The sequence below is a fragment of the Canis lupus genome, chromosome 2 (assembly GCF_011100685.1).
Source record: "Canis lupus familiaris isolate Mischka breed German Shepherd chromosome 2, alternate assembly UU_Cfam_GSD_1.0, whole genome shotgun sequence".
NCBI classification, from domain to species: domain Eukaryota; kingdom Metazoa; phylum Chordata; class Mammalia; order Carnivora; family Canidae; genus Canis; species Canis lupus.
In genome coordinates, this window is record NC_049223.1 from 41972547 (window position 1) to 41995944 (window position 23398).

Genomic DNA, 23398 nt, shown 5'->3' on the forward strand with positions numbered 1-23398 from the left:
CTACTGCTTAAAAAAAAAAAAAGACGTGATATACAAGGAAGCAAAGACATAGGTATTGATGAAAGAAGAACAAAGTTCAGAAATATACCCACACAAATATAGCCTACTAATTGCTTTTTCAAAAAGGCACAAAAGCAATTCAGTGGAGAAAGGAGAGTCTTTTCGGCCAACGATGTTGGAACTGGTCATATATACACACATACCAAAAAATGAACCTCAACTTTACCTCATACTTCATAAAAAAAAAACTTAACACAAAGTCGTTCACACAGAAAACTATAAAAGTTTTAGAAGACAAATTTTTAGAAGTCTTTTAATAGGGCTACTTTTAATAGGTAGAGTTCTTAGACACAACACCAAAAAACACAGAAAAAATATTAGGGTGCCTGGGTGCCTCAGTCACCTAAGCGTCCAACTCTTAATTTCAGTTCAGGTCATGATCTCAGGGTCATGGGACTGAACCTCAAGTCAGGTTCCCCACTCAGCAGGGAGTCTGCTTCTCTCCTTCTCCCTCTCCCCTTGCTCATTCTCTCTCTCTCAATCTTTATAACAAAAAAAATTATCAATAAATTTGATTCTTCAAAATTAAAAATGTCTACTCTCAAAAGACATTTAACAGAATGAAAAGGCAAGATACCCACAGGGAAAAAAAATACATGCAAATCACACATTCAACAAGACTATGTAGCCAGAATAAATGAAGATTTCTCTAAACTCCATGGGAAAAATACATAAATAAATATAAATATATATAAATATATATTATATATTAAATAAATAGAAATCTCACCAGAAAATAAGCAAAAACTTGAACATATACTTCACCAAAGAGGATTCACAAGTATTCAGCAACCACATGAAAAGATGTTCAACATCAATAGCCATTAGAGAAAAGCAAATTAAAGTCCTAACTAGAGATACATCACTACATATCTGTTGGAATGTCTAAAATGAAAAATACAAGGATGCCTGGGTGGCTCAGCAGTTGAGTGTTTGCCTTTGGCTCAGGGCATGATCCCAGAGTCCCAGAATCAAGTCCTACATCAGGCTCCCTGCATGGAACCTGCTTCTCCCTCTGCCTGTGTCTCTGCCCCTCTTGCTCTCTCTGTTGTTTCTCATGAATAAATAAATAAAATATTTTTTTAAGATTTTATTTATTTATTCATGAGAGACACAGAGAGACACAGAGAAAGAGAGAGAGAGAGAGAGAGAGAGAGAGAGGCAGAGACACAGGCAGAGGGAGGAGCAGGCTCCATGCAGGGAGCCCGATATGGAACTCCGGCCCAGGTCTCCAAGGTCACACCCTGGACTGAAGGCGGCACTAACCCACTGAGCCACCAGGGCTGCCCATAAAATCTTTAAAAAAAATAAAATAAAATAAGGGCAGCCTGGGTGGCTCAGTAGTTTAGCACCGCCTTTGGCCCAGGGCATGATCCTGGAGACCGGGGATCGGGTCCCATGTCGGGCTCCCTGCATGGAGCCTGCTTCTTCCTCTGCCTGTGTCTTTGTCTCTCTCTGCCTCTCATGAATAAGTAAATAAAATCTCAAAAGGTAAATAAATAAATTGAAAAATACATTAGTGTTGGTGAAGATGCACAAGTGGATCTCTTAATAATTTCTGGTGAGAATGAAAAATGGTATAGTCACTCCAGAAAACAATTTAGCAGTTTCTTCAAAATTTAAACATACATTTACCAAAAGACAGCAATTCCAGTACTGGGTATCTACCCTATAAAAATGAAAACTTATGTTAATCCTTACAAATATAGCCATCTTTTTCTTTCTTTTTAAATCAAAGATACAAAAGCAATCCAATGGAGAAAGAGCAATCTCTTTGGCAAATGATGTTAGAACAATTAGTCATCCGTACACACATACAAAAAATGAACCTCATAGAGCTTTTCTTGTAATAGTCAAAAACTGGAAAGAAACACGATTTCCCTCAAACAGAAAAATAAACTACAATACATCCATATATTATTCAACATAAAAAATGAATTATCGATATGCTCAGTTGTGAGTAAAAAAAAGGTCAATTTCAGAAAATCAATTTCAAATATATACTGTATGAATCCATTTATATAACATAAATGACAAAATTTGTCAGGTGTTAGGGACTGGGGAAAGGTATGACTAAAGAGTCTAAGGGAGTTTCTGTAGGGTGATCAACAGTTGTGAACAGTTACACAAATCTCTACATGTGATAAATTTCATAGAATTTCACACACAAATGTAAACACGCACATATACAAACTACATGTAAAAACCGGTGAAATCTGAGTAAGATCTATATTTCAGTTATAGTACTGAGACTTCCACCGTAGCTATGTAAAAAGTTATCACTGGAGGAAGCTGAGTCAAGGGAGGAGGGAACACTCTCTACTATTTCTGCAACTTGTATGAGAGTCTAAAATTATTTCAAAATCAAACACTTTTTAAGTGTTTTTTTGAATGCTGCTAATAGATCAAATAACATGAAGACCACTAGAGGACCACTAGACTAAACAACTTGGGAACTGCTGGTGACTGAGAGGAATTGTTTCCATGAAGGTAATGATTAGAAAGCAGAATGCTTGAAACTCAGATTATGGAAGGGCTTAAGTTATTAGAAATGGCATCAACTAGGACATGACCATGTAAGTTTAATGGCTGAGACAGCCAATGAACCAGATCTTTGAAGTAGGAAAGGGAACTGAGACTTTCTTACTAATTTGGGGAGGCAGAGGACCAGCTTATTCTTGAAAGATTCCCAAGGAGGCTACTGAACTATCTCAAGTACAATAAACTACCAGACATTCTTCCAGAGTTGCTGTAAGGTCTACAGAAAAGCCTATGAAAGCTCTAAACGAGAAGTAAAATTAGACAAGAAGATTAGGGGGAAAAAAAATACATGCAAAGCATTTTACTTCCACTAAAAAGGTGAATAATTGGCACTGACTTTCCCCAAAATACAACAAAGTAGTTTGCTACACAGGAAGCAAAATCAGTGAACTCTATTTTTAAAAACAAGAACAGACTTTGATATAGGTGTGATGTTTGTATAAGTGAAACCCATCCTCTTCTCATGGCTTTCTGATTAACAGAAAAACATCCTTTTTCAGTTAGAGAAATACATATGAAGAGATTAAGTGCTTGTATAAAGTCACACTGAATTTCAGGAGTGGCACAAAGAAACATATCCAAAATAAAATTTTCACTCTTAAAGAGTATAGGTCAGGTCAGAAACTCCTCCAGTAAAGTCAACCTAGGCAGACAAGCTCCACTTTAACCTTTGGTCGCTTGCTATCACACTAACCCAAGCTTTCTGCCACTCTTCCCTAATCTACTCTTCACTACCTTGACTCACATTCATAACTTCCAACTGATAAAAAAAAAAAAAAAAAAAAAAAAAAGACGACTTTACAAGACTTAGACCTACTCCACACTGAAGACAATGAAGTGCTGTCAAAAAGTATGTGAATAAAAGAGTAAAGCAGACTTCAGGTTAAAATTCCAACTACGCCCTTGGTAGCTATAAAGGAAAAATACCTACAAAGCTCAGAGAGCTGTTATGAGAAGATAAAGAATCTGTAACCTAGTAGTAATTCATAAACAGGAAACAGTCATAGGATAGAAGACAGGCTTCCACTTACCATATATGAAAAAGTTCTAAACCAAACAACAGGCATCCAGATTACAATAATTTCAAGGAGAGAAAGTAAAACTCTATAGTAAACAAAATGGCTGCCTTTCCAGCTACTCTTTTCATTTCCTTGCCCAATTTTTCTCTTCTAGGGACACAGGAAATAAAATCACTCTCCACCCTGGAAACAGATAATTTACAGCACAAATTAAACAAGTCAGAGAGAAATTAATCTGACAGAAAGCTCATTCTTTTCTTTCAAATCTTGAGAACTCCTAAAAGAATGCTTTTAGGTCTATCAGAAGATTAACACTCAGGTATAAGAATCGATCTGATTGAACACACATACATATTTAACTAAACACATAACTGGCACAGTGCGCTTCAAAACTCCCAGGTTTTCTACTTAGAAACCCATTGACTCAGTAGCCCATTCACCCCACTTCTACTGCTTTGCCAGAGACCTCTGCTTACAATCTCCCTAGATACATCACAAATTAGATCTCCACCCCCCACCCCAGCATCTAAGCCAAGAGAGCCAGGCCAACACCACCTGTTGGAAAGTCATTTAATTAAAAAGATGACTCCCTGCTGCTAGTATTCTGGTGAATAGCAACTAGTCAAGTAGAAACTGGGACCTGCCTTCTGAAAGGTGGTTGCACTGATATTATGCTCTGAACTGGTGTTGACTGTTCACAATCTAAAAACGGGTAAAAACACAAAAAAAGTTTTCTTTCTACAAGTAATACAGAATTCTATTCTTGGGCTCCTGGGTGGCTCAGTTGGTTAAGCATCTGCCTTTGGCTCAAATCATGATCCCAGGATCCTGGGACTGAGCCCCGAGTGAGGCTCCCTGCTCAGCCAATAGTCTGCTTCTCCCTCTCACTCTGCTCCTCCCCCCTGCTTATGCACGCACTCTTTCTGTCAAATAAATAAAATCTCTGTCAAAAAAATAAAATCTTTAAAAATTAATACAGAATTCCACTTCTTGTCATGTTAGAAACACAAGTTCATGATAAAGCAGTGAACTGCCATTTTTAAGACCCTATCTTATTCTCATTCCAAATATAAAAGCTTATAAATAATTGTTAAAAATGGTGAAGAGTTTTTTTAATTCTTATTTAAAGGAGCCCACAGGAATTTGGCTACAATAGAATATTAAGTGATCTTCCAAAAGCCAGATACAGGACATAAGCTATTTATAGCTATAGGGAAACACCAAAATGTTTCATAAGTGACTTCTTTACAGACACTATTTTTGCTCACACTTCACAATTACTGAATAAGGTAGTATTCAAAATCCCTGTGCTGCATTGGACATGTTTATTTTTTATGGCTTACATCACCGATTCTGCATTCCAATCACAAATGCGTTAGTTTCACATAAGCAGTTTTACGCTTACATTTCTAAACATAGGTCCTGTTTCTCAACAGAAACTAAATTTAGGATTCTAAATATTTGTTTAAAGTAACCATATAACATGACCAAGGAATTAAATAATTTTAAATAAGCTTTCTTTAAAAGGCTCATAATTGGGTGCTTGGGTGGCTCATCCAGTTAGGTGTCTGCCTTCAGTCCCACATCAGGCTCCCTGCTCAGCATAGAGTCTGCATCAGGCTCCCTGCTCAGCATAGAGTCGGCTTCCATTCCCTCTGCTGCTCCCCTCACTTGTACTCTCTGGTTCTCTCTCTGTGTCAAATAAATAAAATCTTGAAGAGAAGAGAAGAGAAGAGAAGAGAAGAGAAGAGAAGAGAAGAGAAGAGAAGAGAAGAGAAGAGAAGAGAAGAGAAGAGAAGAGAAGAGAAGAGAAGAGAAGAGAAGAGAAGAGAAGAGAAGAGAAGAGAAGAGAAGAGAAGAGAAGAGAAGAGAAGAGAAGAGAAGAGAAGAGAAGAGAAGAGAAGAGAAGAGAAGAGAAGAGAAGAGAAGAGAAGAGAGAAAGGGAAAGAAAGAGAGAGAGAGAGAGAGAGAGAGAAAGAGAGATTTTAGAACTTCTCAAAAATCAGAGGTCTCATCTAGAAATAATGTTCAACCCTTTTAAACCCTGCAGATTTGTCAAGACACATGCAATAGAAAAGTTAGAAGAGAATGTCTACTAGTTTTGTAGAGTTGTGCTCAGTGTGTGAAGCAAAAGCTCTTCATCCCTTAACCTTAGCAAAGGCATTCCATAACAACCCTTGAAACGATTTTTTAAAAGATATACTTAATTTTAGAGAGAGAAAGAGCATGCACATATGAGCCGGGGGGGGGGGGGGGGTCGGGGAGGGGAAGGGTGCATCTCAAGCAGACTTTCCTCCAAGCATGGAACCCAATGAGGGGCTTGATCTCAGGACCCTGAGATCATGACCTGAGCTGAAACCAGAGTCAGATGATCAACCAACTAAGCCACTTAAGCACCCCAGCCCTGAAACTATTTTTAAGAAAATTTTATGAAGGGACACCTGGATGGCTCAGCGGTTGAGCGGCTACCTTCAGCTCAGATCCTGATCCCGGAATCCAGGACGGAGTCCTGCATCGGGCTCCTTGTGGGGAGCCTCCTTCTCCCTCTGCCTGTATCTCTGCCTCTCTCTCTCTGTCTCTCATGAATAAATAAAATCTTTAAAAAAAAAAGAAAATTTTATGAGACGATATTTTTCCCAATGAGTCCTTCAAGAAGCCACAGCATTTAAGAAAACAGCAGTGAAATTCAGTAAGCTTGGCTACTGAGTCACAAAGAGAGCTTCAGTTTTCATTACTGGCAGTATATACTCAATATTTATGTAACTTTTCTTTCAGTACATCCAATAAAAATTAAAATTTATCAGAATATTTTCAAGGGTTCCATAAAATGGATGTATTATCATTAACATACTGAATCTACATATTACATCTTCCAAACATAACATGAAAAGCAATCTTAAGAAAATATCCATGATCATGGCAAATTACTTAGGGATGCATCTGGTATTACTTCATATACAGAAAAAGTGCTGGAAAAATTGCTCAGAACTAATTGAATCAGTACTTTCCATAACAACACTGACAAGAAACAACTCCATATGGAAATAAGTAAACAGTGAAACTTTTTTCCAACCTAAGAAATCCACCTCCATAATACTATATTTCTTTAACTCAGACATTTCCCCCATATTTTAAGATATCTGTAATTAGGATATATATATTCAATATAACAGTGTCCCATTTTTTCCTGAAAAGCTGTTTTAATGAGGGATCTCATTTTTTTTTTGCCTTTTTTTTTGGTATATTTTTTATTGGAGTTTGATTTGCCAACATATAGAACACCCATCAACTGCCCCCCCCCCCCCCAGCGCCTGTATTAAAGATGACTTGGATATACAATGTATTTACAAAAAGTTAAGGTTTATTTTCATGGTCCTAGTTATATTATTAAACTTAAGCAATAATCTTACCCCATTTCACATGTAGCAGTTTTTCATTAATTTTTTTCTACCTAATATATTTTTAAAGATTTACTATTTATTTTAGAGAAAGAGTGTGCATGTGAGTGGGGGAAGCACCGAGTTTGGAAAGGAAGACAAACAGACTCCCTGATGAGCAGGGAGCCTGATGCAGGGCTCGATCCCAGGACCCTGAGATCATGACCTGAGCCAAAATTAAGAGTCAGATGCTTAACTGACTGAGCCACCCAGGCGCCCTTTGAAATTTATTTTTATTTTTTATGTTTACTTTTTAAGATTTTATTTATCCATGAAAGACAGAGAGAGAGAGAGACAGAGGCAGAAGGGAGAAGCAGGCTCCATGCAGGGAGCCTGACGTGGGACTCGATCCTGGGTCTCCAGGGTCAGGCCCTGGGCTGAAGGCGGTGCCAAACCACTGAGCCACCTGGGCTGCCCCTGAAATATATTTTTAAACACCTATGACATGACATGTCAAGTACAGTGTTCAGCAGTATGGACACAATGGGGCAAGAGAGATCATGCCTACTCTAGTAAACCTTACTGCCTTGTGCCTGTTGGGGTGAAAATGGAAAAAGGCAGCCACAATACCTATGTTAACATGGCAAGTGAAGCAATACACTGTTTGATACCAGTTTCTTGGATTAGTACAAGAAAGGGTGTCAAGAGAGACGTACCATGACATAAAAAACAGCAAACACCAATAGCATCCTACAGTGGAAGGTGCTTCTGGACACTCTAACCATAAACAATACTTACTTATGTATTACCTTACAGCTTATAAAAATATATTAACCCATCCATTCTTTCTTCTTCATGACTAACAATGTCTAATTATCATCTAAGTAGCTATTCAAAAAAACATTGGGCTTCATTTGTCTTCTTTAGGTCACCCTAAAGAAACAGGATTTTTCAAACTGTGTGTCAGAAACAAAGAACTTCAGAAAATCCATATACCTACAGTAAATGATTTCCCTCATCCTCAAACATTATCAAATCTCAAATTCTGGAGATGCAGTATTCTGTAACAATTCAACCCAAAAAAGTTATCCTATATTGTCTTGTTCCTCAGCCATTAATAAAGGGAGTAAAGGCAACTTAAAAAAATTGATAGAAAAAAAAATTAAATTGAAAACAATTACGTTACCAAAAGCATAGAAAAATACTTCTAAGTTGTATTTTAGCCCTTAAAATTTTTATCTACTTAACATATTCCACTAATAACAGTTGTAGCAAAAATCTTAGGAATAATCAATGCTAGAAAAATACTTGTGCTGAATGCTATACAAAAGCCAAGCATTTTGTTGTTGTTGTTATGTTCACCCATACAACCATCAAAAGGATAATCCAAAGTACATTATTTTAAATTTTGGCTTAGGAGATTATTGACATTTCTGTGTTTTTTTATAATCATCCCCTAGAATGAATTCACTAAAATCCCCAACCAAAAACTAGAATAATCCACATCTTAGGATAAAGGAATTCTAATAAACAAATACTTCTAACAAAGGAAATATAACAGGAATTCAAATGACACAAAATTTTGAATAACTTGAAGGTTTTTTGCACATTAAGATAGGTTTATATAAATGTTCTTCTATCACAAGCTAATAATGATATACAATACATACTTTGATGAAATTCATCATTAACAACAGTAGATTGTGACAGACTCTCTCCTTGACCAAATTTTAGTTAGGTTCCTCTAAGCCCTGTTCTCAAGAAGGGTTCAGTCTTGGCCTTCTGTGTTTCTCCGTCCTTGCTGAGCCTCCATAGCTCAGCCTTAGCAAGAATCCCCCAGTTGCTAATACCTTCACATGTGATACCTGGTCAAGTTCCTTATCACCAACTTTTGGTGTCTAAAGTCCTGGTATACCTTGAGTAAGAATCCTGCTACCTTCGATGTTTTCTCTTAGTAATTTTCTATCTCCTGACCTCCACACACTGCTCTGGGCTACAAATCCCCACTTGTCCCTGCTATAGTCAGAGCTGAGCTCCATCTCTTGCTCCTATTGCAATAATCTTGAATAAAGTCTTTCTCACAATTTTAACAAGCGTCAGTATCATGTTTTCTTTAATAACAGAAACCTACTAATGGAGAAAATGTCCAATTCCTCAGTAAACTTTGGCAGATAGACTGAAAGAAGGGGAAAACCTAAAACCTCTTCTTAAAATTACTCAATATAGAGTATTCTGAGTGCTGAATTGTGTTCAAGGCACCAAGTCCATAGAGTTAAAGATACAAAGGTGTGTCTATAACAAAGAATCTCACTGGTCTTTGTTTACAGCTCCTATGAAGAGACTAAATTCTTAGGATTTCCCAAGTAACAGGAGTATCTTTGTTATTCATAAACCTGTTAAATCACACCTGTGTTTATGCTGATAAGATGACTCAGGATGGGTCTGATCGTCACAAAGATCAGCAATGTATTCAGAGGGGTGGGACTTGGAGCCCCAGGGGACTGAAGATTGAGGCTCAATCAGAATCTGGCCAATGGATCAATCACACTTACTCAAATACGAATGAAATAAATAAAACCCTAGTAAAAACACTAGATACCTGAAGCCTAGTGAATTCATCAGAGTGCTGGGAGGGTGACAAGCCTTGATTCCACTGGGAAAGGGCCCAGAAGTTCTGCATTCGTGATCCTCCCAACTCCCACATTTCGCTTTAAGTATATCTTCACTTGGCTGGTACTGATATGGATCCTTTATAAAAAACTGTAATAGGGGTGCCTGGGTGGCTCAGTTGGTTTAGTGTCTGACTATTGATCTTAGCTTAGGTCTCAATCTCAGGGTCATGAGTTCAAGCCCTACTCTGGGCTCCGTACTGGGCATGGAGCCTACTTTTAAAACAAAACTGTAATTAAAAAATAAAGCACTTTCCTAAGTTCTGAGTCATTCTAGTGAATTATTAACCTGAGAGTCATGGGAACCTCCAAATTTGTAGTAGGTTGATCAGAATTACAGGTTGCCTAGGAACCCCCAAACTTGTGGCTGCCATCTTAAGTGAAGGCAGTCTTGTAGGGGTAGGCAGTCATGGAAATCCCCTGGGTTTGTAGCCAGTTGGTCTGAACTTTGGGTGACCTGGAGAACTTCAAACTTAATGGCTGACAACTAAAGTGAGGGCAGTTTGGAAATCATGAGCTTAAACTAGTGGAATCTGACACCCATTCTGGGTGGTTAGCATCAGAAATGAATTATGGTATACTGCTACATGCAAGACAAAATTTCTGTCTCTAAGGAGACAGATAAGATTTATCAGTAGGTCCACTCAAGTCCACAGACAACCCAGCATGAACGAGGTATGGAGTTTTTATTTTGATTTATTGTGCATCTTGAAAATGTCATTATTTACATCTTTTTCCTTTTGAACTTATTTGGAAACAGACAAAACTAACCTCACACAGAACAGTTAAGCTTCTGGAACAACTATGTGAAAATGGGTATACAGTTCAGACCGTTAAGCTTCATGTTTATCAAAATGACAATGAGGTAATTTCTAGTGGGTATTAAAATGTGCAAAACAGTATGTGTTCATGAGAAGAAATAAAAGAGGAAATGCAAGAAATAAAATGAAAGTAATCTTATATACAAGTAATCAGAGAGAACCATTATTACTCTTCTTCCTCTTTCCACTTAATATCTTTTTTTTTTTTTTTTTTTTTTTTTTAATGATAGTCACAGAGAGACAGAGAGACACAGAGGCAGAGACACAGGCAGAGGGAGAAGCAGGCTCCATGCACGGGGAGCCCGATGTGGGATTCGATCCTGGGTCTCCAGGATCACGCCCTGGGCCAAAGGCAGGCGCCAAACTGCTGCGCCACCCAGGGATCCCTCCACTTAATATCTTAAAGAGATCTTTCCAGGTCAATAAATATAAAAAAATGATAAAATGGATGGTATCACAATATTTCCTCACTGGGATAAATCATAAACAGTTCCCTAAGCCCTATTTCTAATTTTCTACTATAAAAATGATGCTGTAATAAATATTCTTGTAACTAATTCCCTGCATAAAACTGGTACTATTTCGTTAGGGTAAACTATTTGAAGTATAATTTCTAGGTCTTAATGATACATTTTTCTTAGTATGTATTTATACTCCTACCAGCTTTGTATATGAATATACTTATTTTCTATACTTGACAAGCTAGGGAAAGCTTTTCCCTTTGCCAATATAGTAAGCCAAACCACTTTCTCAGTGTTGCTTTAAAATGAACTTAAGAAATCAACTCTTTTTAAAAATATCTTTTGGCAATTTTTTTCTTCTACAGACAACTTTCTGTTCATGCTCTTTGCTCATTTTACTTTGGAGCACTCATCTGTTTCTCACTAATTTAATAAGAGTATGTATACATAATATAAAGAGTTTAAGCCTTTTTCACATACATCCAAATATATCCATAGTTTGTCATGATGCAATTTAGGTCACTATGAATAATACAATGTCTCTTTAGGAGTTTTAGAAGTTGGCCACAGAAAACAGTCTTTTCACCATTATTTTAGGCTAAGCATTTTTACTATAAGGTAGTAAGACAGAGCAATCAATATCTAAAAAAAAAAAAAAAAAAGCAAGTACTCACAGTCACTATCAAGACCTAAAAAAAAGCCAATATTCAGTCACTATTCAAGTTAATGTAAAAATGTAAAATAACCCATTAAACACAGATAATTTTTCTATTCCCAAACTGTATACATTTTAAACTCTAGAAAATGTATACTTATTCACTGCAAAATAGGGACTTCTGATTTAATCCTTACTTTATTGTTGCTACCATTACTCTCAGAGTCTGCATACAAATTAATCTTACATTTTCTAGAAATGTAAAAATTTACAAAAATAAATGTACATTGAATAAGAAGGGAGAAGATACATGAAGCCAAAAGGGAAGGAAAAAAATTGATGTCAAATAAAAAGTGGATCCTTAAAACCCATAAAGAAGCCTTAATTCCAAAAACATGGAAATCTATAGTTTTCTGAATGTTGCATCTTTTTGATTAGCTGATGAACACATTTTTTAAAAAAAGATTACAGACTTCAGATTGTAAAAAGTTACAACCTTAAAAGTATTTTATCATCCAGGGGCACCTGGGTAGGTTGGTTGGGTATCCAGACTCTTGATTTCAACTCAGGTCACGAACTCACGGTCATGGGATTGAGTCTTACTTTGGGCTCCTCGCCTGCTTGAGAATCTCTCTCCCCCTCTTCCTCTCCCTCTGCCCCCCTCTCCTGCTCTTTCTCTTAAAAATAAAAATAAAAAAAAGAGTTTTATCATCCAAAATCTTACTATTCAAATTACAAAGTATGTGTTTGTATTAAGTTACATCAAACATAAATCATCTTACAGAAAATAAAATTGTCTTCTATATCTGGTATTATATAAATTATTAAAAAAACAAATAAATTTATTGTAGGAATGTACAAGAACACCCTCACAATAATCCGCAAGCTATTAACACATTTAAGGCCCAGAAACAGGCCAAATATACTATTTATTGTAATAAAATAAATTTGCATTACAACATTGTCAAGATCACTTCACTCAGTAGCAACATTATGAGAATTTAGTATCCCAGAACTTAAGTATTCCTATCCAAGTCTTTTCCTGCTATTTTTTTTAATTTAGTTTTATTGCTGTTAACTTAAATGCTGCTTGACATTTGTTAATAACTCAAAAATATCGGTTACAAAAATTAGTAAATAAAAAAGAACAAAACTGAATTTGCAATGTGTTCATAATGTTGTAAAATAAATGTCCAACTAAAGGAAGTAACATCAAAGTATTAACTGTCTTCAGGCAGTAAAACTAAGGGTGATTTCTTTTTCCTTTATAATAGATTTTCTTAGATTCAGACAGGAGCATCTATTATTTTTATAACTAAACTTTTTTTAGAAAAAGATGAAATGTACCAAGTCGAATAACTAAAAGGAACTTCCTGATCTTCAAGCAATCATCTCCTCAAATACAGGAATAGTTTTTAAATACTTTACCTGGAGATAGCGGCGCCAAATAATACCTACAACAAACATCTTGCACTTTATAGAAGTACAGTAAGACAGTACAGCATATTTTCATCTAAATGGTAGTACTATATGCTCTGCTGCACATTGTTTCATCAGCCTGAAGGCTAAAATAAGAGTTACGAGTTATGATAGAATTTATTCTTTAGGGAAAAAGTAAGTATCTCCATAAACTAAATCCCAGATTTTTCTCCCTTTTTAATGCTATAAAATTAGTTACCACCAAAGTAGAATGTGTAGACAATATATGGAAATATTTACTGTAGCTTGATATATTAAAAACCCAGTCCCCTTTACCTTCACAATATAAGGCTAAAGACCATCCAAAACCAAACAACACAAAACAAAAACCTACTAGCCAAAAAGAAAAAAAGAACACAGACAGGAAATGGAAAACTAAAGAACTAGTTAGGTTGTTTAGGACAAAAAAGAGAAAGAAAAGCTAGCTGTCCTATTGTAGGAATAGGCTGCTGAGCCTGCTAATACAAAATTTTTTAAGTCAACTTGCTCAGGAAGCCAACTGTCAAAAGACAACTGGTCAAAGGAGATATACAGCATCACCTGCTGCACTCCCAAGACACTCAAGGAGGTAAATCTTTGCTCTTTCTCTTCTATTTCCAACTCACATCAAGAAAAACAGGATAGGCCAAGATTCAGGAATCACAGCCAAGGATAAAGAAAGTAATCACAAAATCTCAAGGGCCAATCTTCACCCTATTTGTGAAACTTAACCTAAAAGGAAAGTTTCCAGTTACTTAAAAAAATGAAAACCAAAATCATCCTAAAAACTGATAAATTATCTGAAAGTCAGTAGAACTTTAAAAAAAGTAAGTTTGGAGATTCCTGGGTGGCTCAGCAGTTTAGTGTCTGCCTTCGGCCCAGGGCATGATCTTGGAGTCCTGGGATCGAGTCCCACATCGGGCTCCCTGCATGGAGCCTGCTTCTCCCTCTGCCTGTGTCTCTGCCTCTCTTTCTCTTTCTCTCTCTCTATCATGAATAAATAAATAAAATATTTTTTAAAAAGTTTTGATATATTCTGAGGATTTTGTTTTGCGTATGTATTTAAATTCTTTCTCCTGAGTTGTCTTCTCAATCTTAATGAATAAATCTATCTCCTTTCTTATGGTTTCAATTTTCATTTTAAATATGATAAAGTAAGCATCATCTTCATGTCAGCTCTGCCATAAAACAGCTTACTGGGCTTGATCAAGTGTCTGGGCCTAAGTTTCTTAACTTATACATACAGAAAGGCACTGGTACAAATGACTTAAATGAACCTTTCTACTGTAAAATAATCATTCTATAGTTCTTCAAGATGATATCACATTGTTTTGGGTGACTCCTCCTTTAACTGCAATTACACTGTCCCTAGATTAAAACAGTGAGTATAGGGATGCCTGGGTGGCTCAGTGGTTGAGCGTCTGCCTTTGGCTCAGGGTATGATTCTGGAGTCCCCGGATCGAGTCCCACATCGAGCTCCCTGCATGGAGCCTACTTCTCCCTCTGCCTATGTCTCTGCCTCTCTCTTTCTGTGTCTCTCTCATAAATAAATAAAATCTTAAAAAAAAAAAAAAAAAAAAACAGTGGGTATATTCCTCAGTCATTCACCACATCAGCACTGGTGAAGACAGTACTATAGATTTACTCCCACCCCAATGCCATCACTACATCCATCCTCCAGCACAACAAACCCATCACTACCTACTTATTAATTTACTTACAGAGGAAATGGGTAAACCAAGCCCCACTATGGTGAGGACAGTGGATGTGACGGTACTGTCATGGTACGGGTACTGGATGCTGTTGTCTTTACAGAAAAAGCCTCTCTGAAATGGATATATTTGGCTCAAATTTAGAACAGCCATAGGCATGGAAGCTGTTGGGGAAGGGAAAAAAAGATACACATGGTTAAATTCAATTCACTTCATTAGGAAGTAAACTCTACTGAATGGGATGCAAATCTTAACCATATTTGGTCCTTTCTGAAAAGGATCAATAGTCCAAAATACCCAAGAGTGAAGATTAAGGAAACCATGCACCATTAGCTTGTCCATATCAGCCCCACCTTTATGAAGTATAAATTATCTTACTTGCGTTGACCTCTGATTTTAAAGACAATCAATAAAAGCAGCCCCGGGAAAGAGAGCAAAATTGGCCCATGAAAAAAAAAGTTGAAAGAACAGCAAGGTTTTGTACTTTACATTCTGTAACTAGTTTATTTTTAATTGAATTGCTCAATATTTTAAATATGTTTAAGAAAGAAAGGAAAACTGTAAACACATTATCAGTAACATCATAACAGACAAAAATACTCAAGGAGGGTAAAGATAGAAAAGTTTGTTTCACATTAAAATGTAAACTAATAGGGTAAGGAAAAAATGGAAACCCTAAGCACATTTGATAATAAAAACAGAAAGAGGGAGGCCTGAGTGGCTCAGTGGTTGAGCGTCTGCTTTTGGCTCAGGGCGTGATCCCAGTTCAGGGATCGAGTCCCACATCAGGATCCCTGTGAGGAGTCTGCTTCTTCCTCTGCTATGTCTCTGCCTCTCTCTGTGTCTCTCATGAATAAATAAATATTTAAAAATAAATAAAAGATAAAAACAGAAAGAAACTAGCCCTTTTCCCCCCCAAAGATAAATTTAGAATGATTTTTATTAGCTCTGCAAGGGTCCCAATCACTTTAGAAAATTATATAGGAATAATATCCATTTGAAATTTTTCACTCAAGTAAAATTAAAGACCAAAGAGAAGTTAAATAACTTAAAATGAGTAGCTTCATATTTTGTCCAAGTTTACCATGTTTTTATGCTTCGTTTTATACAATTCAAACACTTAAGCATCTACTAACTATATGCTCAATATTAGGTTAGTGGGATGCCTGGGTGGCTCAGCAGTCAAGCATCTGCCTTCGGCTCAGGGAGTGATCCTAGGATCTGTGATTGAGTCCCCTATCAGGCTCCTTGCAGGAAGCCTGCTTCTCCCTCCCTCTGCTTAAGTCCCTGCCTCTCTCTCTTTCTCTGTGTCTTTCATGAATAAATAAATGAAACTGTTAAAAAGGATTACTAAGTTAGGCCACACAAAGGGAGACAAACTAGCATAAAACAGATGCTAGGTTCAAAAGCCTAAACCATACATATAGAAACAGAATGTGCACTAGAGGAAAATGTTTAAAATGTCATAATGAGATAAATATTTAGGGAGTGATGAAATTGTTCTGTATCTTGATTGTGATGGTTACCCCAAAGCATTTATCAAAATTCATATAGGGATGAATTTGATACAATGTACATCAAAATAAATGAATCTTACTATAGGGAATTCACAGAGAAATACTATAATAAAGAACGTATGACTAATTTCTAAAATGGTATAAAAGGTCCTCTAGGAATTCAGAGGTCAACGTGAACTAGATTAATTAAAAAGGCAACTGAGTTGAACCTGTAACAACACGTACCACAGGCAATAAGGAAGGGCTCAAGGAAAGCATTCAGTGGTACAAGGAAGCAAGGGCAGCAGGGGGTCGCACTAACCAAAGCACAGGGGCAATGAGCGAGGGGTCTTCAGGGTACGTAACATTTTATAGCCAACATATATTGCGAGCTCACACATGCCAGGCACTGGGCTATACAGATTCACTCCATCCTTAGCTATAACCTTGCAGGTAATATCACCTCTCCCATTTTTCACATAAAGTTATTATGAGGCTTAGACAAATGTGGACTCTTGCTGAAACTAATAAGGAGTAAAACCAGGATTTCCAAACAGGCTATTTCCAGTGTCAGTGTATATATGGCCTCCCACAGAGGCAAGTGATCTGGATAGATTAAGAGGTTAGAACTATGACAAGAAGATGAGACTGGGAGGCAGGAGACCTGTCGTTTGAAAGAGCTTCTTCAGTATAAAATACGTATTATGTTCATAATCAAAACTCAGTTTATGGAACAAAATGTTCTTTGCTATAAATAACTCTTAATTCTTCCATTCTATGATTTTTTAATGTGAGGTGCAGACTTAAGATTTTTGGTTTCATGGGCAGCCCGGGTGGCTCAGCGGTTTAGCGCCGCCTTTGGCCCAGGGTGTGATCCTGGAGACCCGGGATCGAGTCCCACGTCGGGCTCCCTGCATGGAGCCTGTTTCTCCCTCTGCCTGTGTCTCTCGTGAATAAATAAAATCTTAAAAAAAAGAAAAAAAAAAAAGATCTTTGGTTTCATAAAAAGAACTACATATTCTTTTCCTAAAAAAGAAATTTTCCTGCAGGAAATAAAATGTCACTGCACTTGCTAGTCAGGATCAGCGACAGGGTAAGTAAGATAAGGGATACTAAAAATTTAAAAAGAAAAAAAAAACAGCAGAAAGGGATCATTTCATATAGCCTTGAAATAATCCAGTAATTAACCAATAAGTAGTGTGTTGACAGTGAACAGAAGAGAATGCACGAAGGAGTGTTCTGAATACAGAAATGACTCAACGTCATGCCTGATCACAATTGCTGAGGCAGACCTGAGGAGGACACTTCAGGGTTTAGAAAGAGAGACAATGGTGGGTCTACTGACAGAAACACGAAGTTGGGAGTGGGATGTGGTTTATTGTGGAAGAAAATTTAGTCTTGAGAATACTGCCTTTGGGATGATCTGGTAACTTCTTAAATGCTCAGTCTCATCTTGGACTCTTTTATATGCAGCCCTTAAAGATTCCAATCACACTGAGCCAGTTGCTGTTACCTTTGCCTATTACAGTTTTCAAAACCCTAGGTGGCTTCATAAATGTTCAGCTTTCTACTGAGGATACTTGACCTCTCATTTCCCCTTCCATCCAAGGCAGGCACGCCCTACTTATCTGTCCCATGACAACTTTTACATACATCTATCACACTGTATTTTATATTGCCTCTGACATTCTGTCACTAACTTGAAGGCAAAGGCTCTATCATTCTCATATTCTTTGTATCAGGCACACACATAGTTTGCTCTGAATAAATGACACTAAATGACTATAAGGAGTAATAATCAGAAGTAGGGAAGGACACACAAATTACTGGCATTAGAGGTGATAACTTAAGCCAGGAGAATGAAAAAGTTCAGAAACAGCCTAAAATCAAAACCAGTAGAGATAAGACAACCAGCTAATGACTAAATATCCACAGTGAAATCATGAACGGAGACTATAGGAGAGAAAGGAAGAGAGGATGACTCCATGCTCTAGATGTCAGGGGCTCTATTTCATTCAGCCACACACAATGGCCATTCTTGGAAAAGAATGAACCATAGAGAAGTAGGGCAATGTTGTGACACAAAAGCCAAGAGAAGTAGCTTACAGTATCAAGTACGTATCTGGGCAAAGGTAGGATGTCAATGCTAAGATAATCAAGGAGAGTGATAACTGAGTAGTCTCTGAGGTCAGAGGAAAAAGGGGATCTTTGATAACCGCCCTTTTATTATATTATACCACCTCCACTAACATAGCATTATCTTTATGAAGAAACTTCAATAATGAATTTCAGTATCAGGTTGTCCTTGTCTAAGCATGAGTATCTTTCTTCAACTTAAATATATAAATTATTTCCTCTTTTGCTCATACATTTTATATATATATACATATGTATAGCATATCCCTATGAACTAAATGTGCCCCCAGAATTCATTTTTTGGAGCTCTAACCCCCACTTTTATCATATTTGAGGGAGGGTGTTTTAGGATGTAATTAGGGTTAAATGAGGTCATAAATTTTTTTTTTTAATTTTTATTTATTTATGATAGTCACACAGAGAGAAAGAGAGGCAGAGACACAGGCAGAGGGAGAAGCAGGCTCCATGCACCAGGAGCCCGATGTGGGATTCAATCCGGGGTCTCCAGGATCGCGCCCTGGGCCAAAGGCAGGCGCCAAACCGCTGCGCCACCCAGGGATCCCTGAGGTCATAAATTTAATAAATTAATCCAATAGGGCTGGTCTCCTAGAAGAGGAAAAAGACAGAGATCTCGATCTCTCCATGTATTTGCACCAAAGAAAGGCCATGAGAGGATACAGGAAAATGTGGTGATCTATAGGCCAGGAATAGAATCCTCACCTAAACCCAATCATGCTGCCATCCTGTTATCAGAATTCTAGCCTCCAGAACTGTGAGAAAATAAATTTCCATTGTTTAAGCCCCCCAGTCTATGGCATACTGTTACAGCAGCCCAAACCAACTAGGATAGACAGATACATACACACACACACACACACACACACACACAAATCTATCCCCCTGGAGTAAAAAAAAAAATACCTCTATTTTTAAAAGATAGCTTTATTTTAAAAAGCATGGAAGGGCACCTGAGTGGCTCAGTTGGTTAATCATCTGCCCCTGGCTCAGGTCATGAAGTCAAGGTCCTGGGACTGAGCTCCACATAGGGTTCTCCATTCAGTGGCAAGTCCACTTCTCCTCCTCCCTCTCCCTCTGCGATCTCTCTCAAATATGTAAATAAAATCTTTTTAAAAATGAATAAATAACAATGGAATATTCTCTATCGAGATTATTTTCAATAGTAATTTTTTAGGATAGTAATGGAGAGTACTGGGTCCAAGTTAGTGTTATAGGAAGATGCTTCACAAAATAAACCCTTTCACAGGATAGATATATCCTTATATAAAGGATATAGAAACTATTTTTGATCCTTATCATAATTTTAGGATATTTTTCTCTTAACATTTCCCTTACAAAAAGTCACTTTTCAAAAGTTCTTACTAAACATCCTTTAGCCTTCTAAACACACTTCTTAGCGCATCCCTTCTAAGATAAACTGAGAAAGTATGCTTCCTATATTCTCCTTTAATAAAGGAATAAATCTCTCCCATATTAGATATAGTAATTACATCCTTAAAGACAAGACAAAATATTCCAACAAAATAAATGGAATTAATCTAAAATGCATTTTGAAGAGAAACTAATGTCAATTTTTAGTATGCGGAAGCACCAGGTTTCTCAAGGCTCTTTGCCAGGGGACTTGGCATTGCAGCAAGCAATGGCAACATGAAGCCACCAGAAACGGACACCTGATTTCCATGACAAATATGGTAACATTGCATTAGCTAGTGGAGCCACTTTCTATGTTGCTGTATGTGTATGAAGCAACACAAATTGGAATAGAATGGTTCCTGTCCTCTGTTGGCAGAGCCATCCCAAAGGAATGGAGAGATCAATATCACAACTGGTGTAATACTGAATTGTTTCAAAACCAACTTATAAGCAATGCCAAGTAAAAGCACTGTGCACCCATTAAAATATGGCATGACTGAAGAAATAAAGTATATAAGTATATCTGAAACCTTAAAAATATGTTGAAGCAATAGTAACAAAAAAAAGTGCTAAATTTACTTTATGAGAAGGATGAAATAAAAATCTAGATATTGGGATCCCTGGGTGGCGCAGCAGTTTGGCGCCTGCCTTTGGCCCAGGGCGCGGTCCTGGAGACCCGGGATCAAATCCCACATCGGGCTCCCGGTGCATGGAGCCTGCTTCTCCCTCTGCCTGTGTCTCTGCCTCTCTCTCTCTCTCTCTCTCTGTGACTATCATAAATAAATAAAAATTAAAAAAAAAAAAGAAAAAAAAATCTAGATATTATTAAAGTGATTAAATGGACTTCAGTACGTGCTACCTCCCCCTATCATCTCAAAAGATCCTATTTCAGACATCTAAGTAAATATTATGCTACCCAGGGAAAGGCAAATGTCCATTATCTTGAAAATCTCCCCTTCTTATTCATTCAGACCTATCAATTCATATTATATGACAGTCACGGTGCCAGGGAAAAAAAAGGAAAAAGGACTGGAAGGGGAGATGAAGAAGAGCTCACCAAAAAAAAAAAAAAAAAAATGTTTAATAAAAGAGAAACATAGTGCTGCCAAAAAATAACAGCTATAATTACAAGCAAAACTGAAGCTTAGAGGATTTAGACAATGCAACAATCAGGACTTCAGCAGGGAACATCATCCTCAAACTGGGTAATTTAAGAACAGCTTAATAAAGGACTATTTGTAAGGTATGGAAGATGGTCAGAGTCAAGAGATAGGTCAACCTCTAGAAGCTGCTAACACCCCTAAGCCTTAAAAGTATAAAGAGGGCAGCTTCATAGGAACTATGACCTCTGGTAAAGCCAACAAGACATGAATTGGCAGGAGGAAGCCAGAAGAATAAACACAGCAAGCTTACTCTCCTGCCAGTGCTTCACACTGTCCAAACACATCTGGAAGCCAAAGGGCAAGGTCAGCCTCCTAGCACTGAGGGCAGGGTAGTCAATGATGAGAAGAGATCCAGAGCAGGAAATGGAATATATCTAGAATCATTTATCAGGAGAAGGTAAGACCAGTGGGGGTCTCACCATGGAACATCAAGAACTAAAAGTGGGTAACTGTGGAAAGCTTCATAAAGGGACTATTTAGAGAATCTATACTGAAACTATTTATTAGGAAGTTTGAATTTTATTCTGTGGGTAACGGAGACACACAATCTGTGTTTTAGCAGGGAGAAAAACTCTGAGAAGATGAGAAGAGCCAAATAAAGGAAAAAGGAACATGAAGTTAAAATAGAGGGAAAGTCCAGAGGCAAGAAATACAATTGTGTATGAGAGATGCTGAGGGCCTGAAATAGAAAAATAATTGTGGGAATAGAAGAAACAGATTCTAAAAACCTTTAGGAGAGAACTATTGACCATCTTTCTCTTACACACACACACACACTATTTATATATATATATATATATATATATATATATATATATATATATATATATATATATATATATATATATATATATATATATATATATATATAACTACCTACCTACCTTCAGCCTTTGGTTATCTCTCCAGAATACATTTTCCATTTTTCTTTACCTTGAACAGATGACTATCTGATAGCATTCCCTCAACCCTGACTTACAATAAGTACTTCAATGAGTATTTGTTGAGTGGGTAAATCAACAAATGAATAAACAAGTGAGCAAAAGTCTCTAAGGCACATAAAACCTTTGTGTAACCATAAACTTAGGTTTTCAAATGTTTTAAGTAAGTTGAGTCTTTTGGAAACAAAAATTTAAACAAATAAATCAAGACAAGACCCAAAGACAAAAACAAAAAACTAACAATCTGAAGTTCAAGAACATGCTAGGGAAGCACTTCCAACTCTATATTCTACCAACTATTTCTCAAGCATGTTTTCCACTAGGAAAGCAAAGTGCTAACAAATAAAGATAAATAGGCTGATATACCCATGTAATTGCTATAAGAACTTTATAGTTCTACAAACTCCTGGAATCCTGGGGGCAATGTCCATACAGTCCAGTATTACCTCCACACAAAGCTTCAGACCTGGCTATTATGGAAGCCCTTCTTCTAGCAGCCCCCCCTTACTCTCCTCTCAGGGAGAAAAGAAGTTGAGGCCCAATCCGATCCTCTTTACTGACTCACCCAAAACAGAGGGCAACTTCCCTGCAGAAAAGTACCACAACGAGATATGAAAAAGAGATGATGAGAAGTACTAATACTTCAAAACAAGACTTAACAAATAATTAACAATTAGCTCCAGATCCATCTTTTCCTAAGTTCTTAGAACCACTAGAAACAGATCTGCAACTTTATCACAAAGCACACATTTTACCTATCCTACCTGTAACAGAACTGTGGGATTTCTAATCTCAGCACCTGCCTCTAAACATCTTCAAAGTTAGGAAAGAACTTTGTTCCAAGATTCCCACAAAAAATGCTTTCACATACTGTACAACTCTATAGTATATGCTATACTATGTACTTTTTTAAGAAGGATAAATCATAATGTGGCATCTCATCCACCAATAAAAATTATTTGCTCTTAATGGAAGCATCTAAAATAATCAGGGCAGCCTAACTTACAAGACTCTTAAATAGCAATCCTGCTAGTCTTACAGCAATTTATAAATCCCAATCACTAAACACAAATATCCTTAGGAGAAAGGTTTCCTTTATAGTGAAAAGATAAAAGCTGCAGCTGTGAATATTTATTGTAAGTCCTTAGGGTTTTCACTATTCAAAACAAGCAGTTAATCATCTTTCACAGCCCTTCTCAGACATGTCCAAGAAGGAGAATAAACACTAACATGTATTGAGCATCTACTACAGGTCACTATCATGCTAAAGCAGCTGCACATACAACTACCTGTATGTTGTCTTCATACTGGGGAGCCTGGGTGGTGCAGTCGGTTAAGTGTTTGATTCTTGGTTTTGGTTCAGGTTGTGATCTCAGTATCATGGGATTGAGCCCTGAGTCAGGCTCGAACTCAGCACAGAGTCTGCTTCAGGTCTCTCTCCCTCTCCCTTTGCCCCAC

General features: G+C 37.1%; 1 protein-coding gene across 4 annotated transcripts in view; it reads right to left on the reverse strand.

The window, feature by feature from the left end:
• The window catches only part of PLPP1 (phospholipid phosphatase 1), a 96824-nt gene that overhangs the window by 47001 nt on the left and 26425 nt on the right, over window positions 1–23398 (reverse strand). For 3 of the 4 annotated variants that reach the window (XM_038530601.1, XM_038530604.1, XM_038530605.1), the window contains exon 2: window positions 14783–14937. The exons of the other annotated variant lie outside the window; for it this stretch is intronic. In XM_038530601.1, coding sequence (XP_038386529.1) covers window positions 14783–14937 — 155 coding nt within the window. The remainder of the gene's footprint in view (window positions 1–14782; window positions 14938–23398) is intronic. 4 annotated transcript variants of the gene reach the window in all.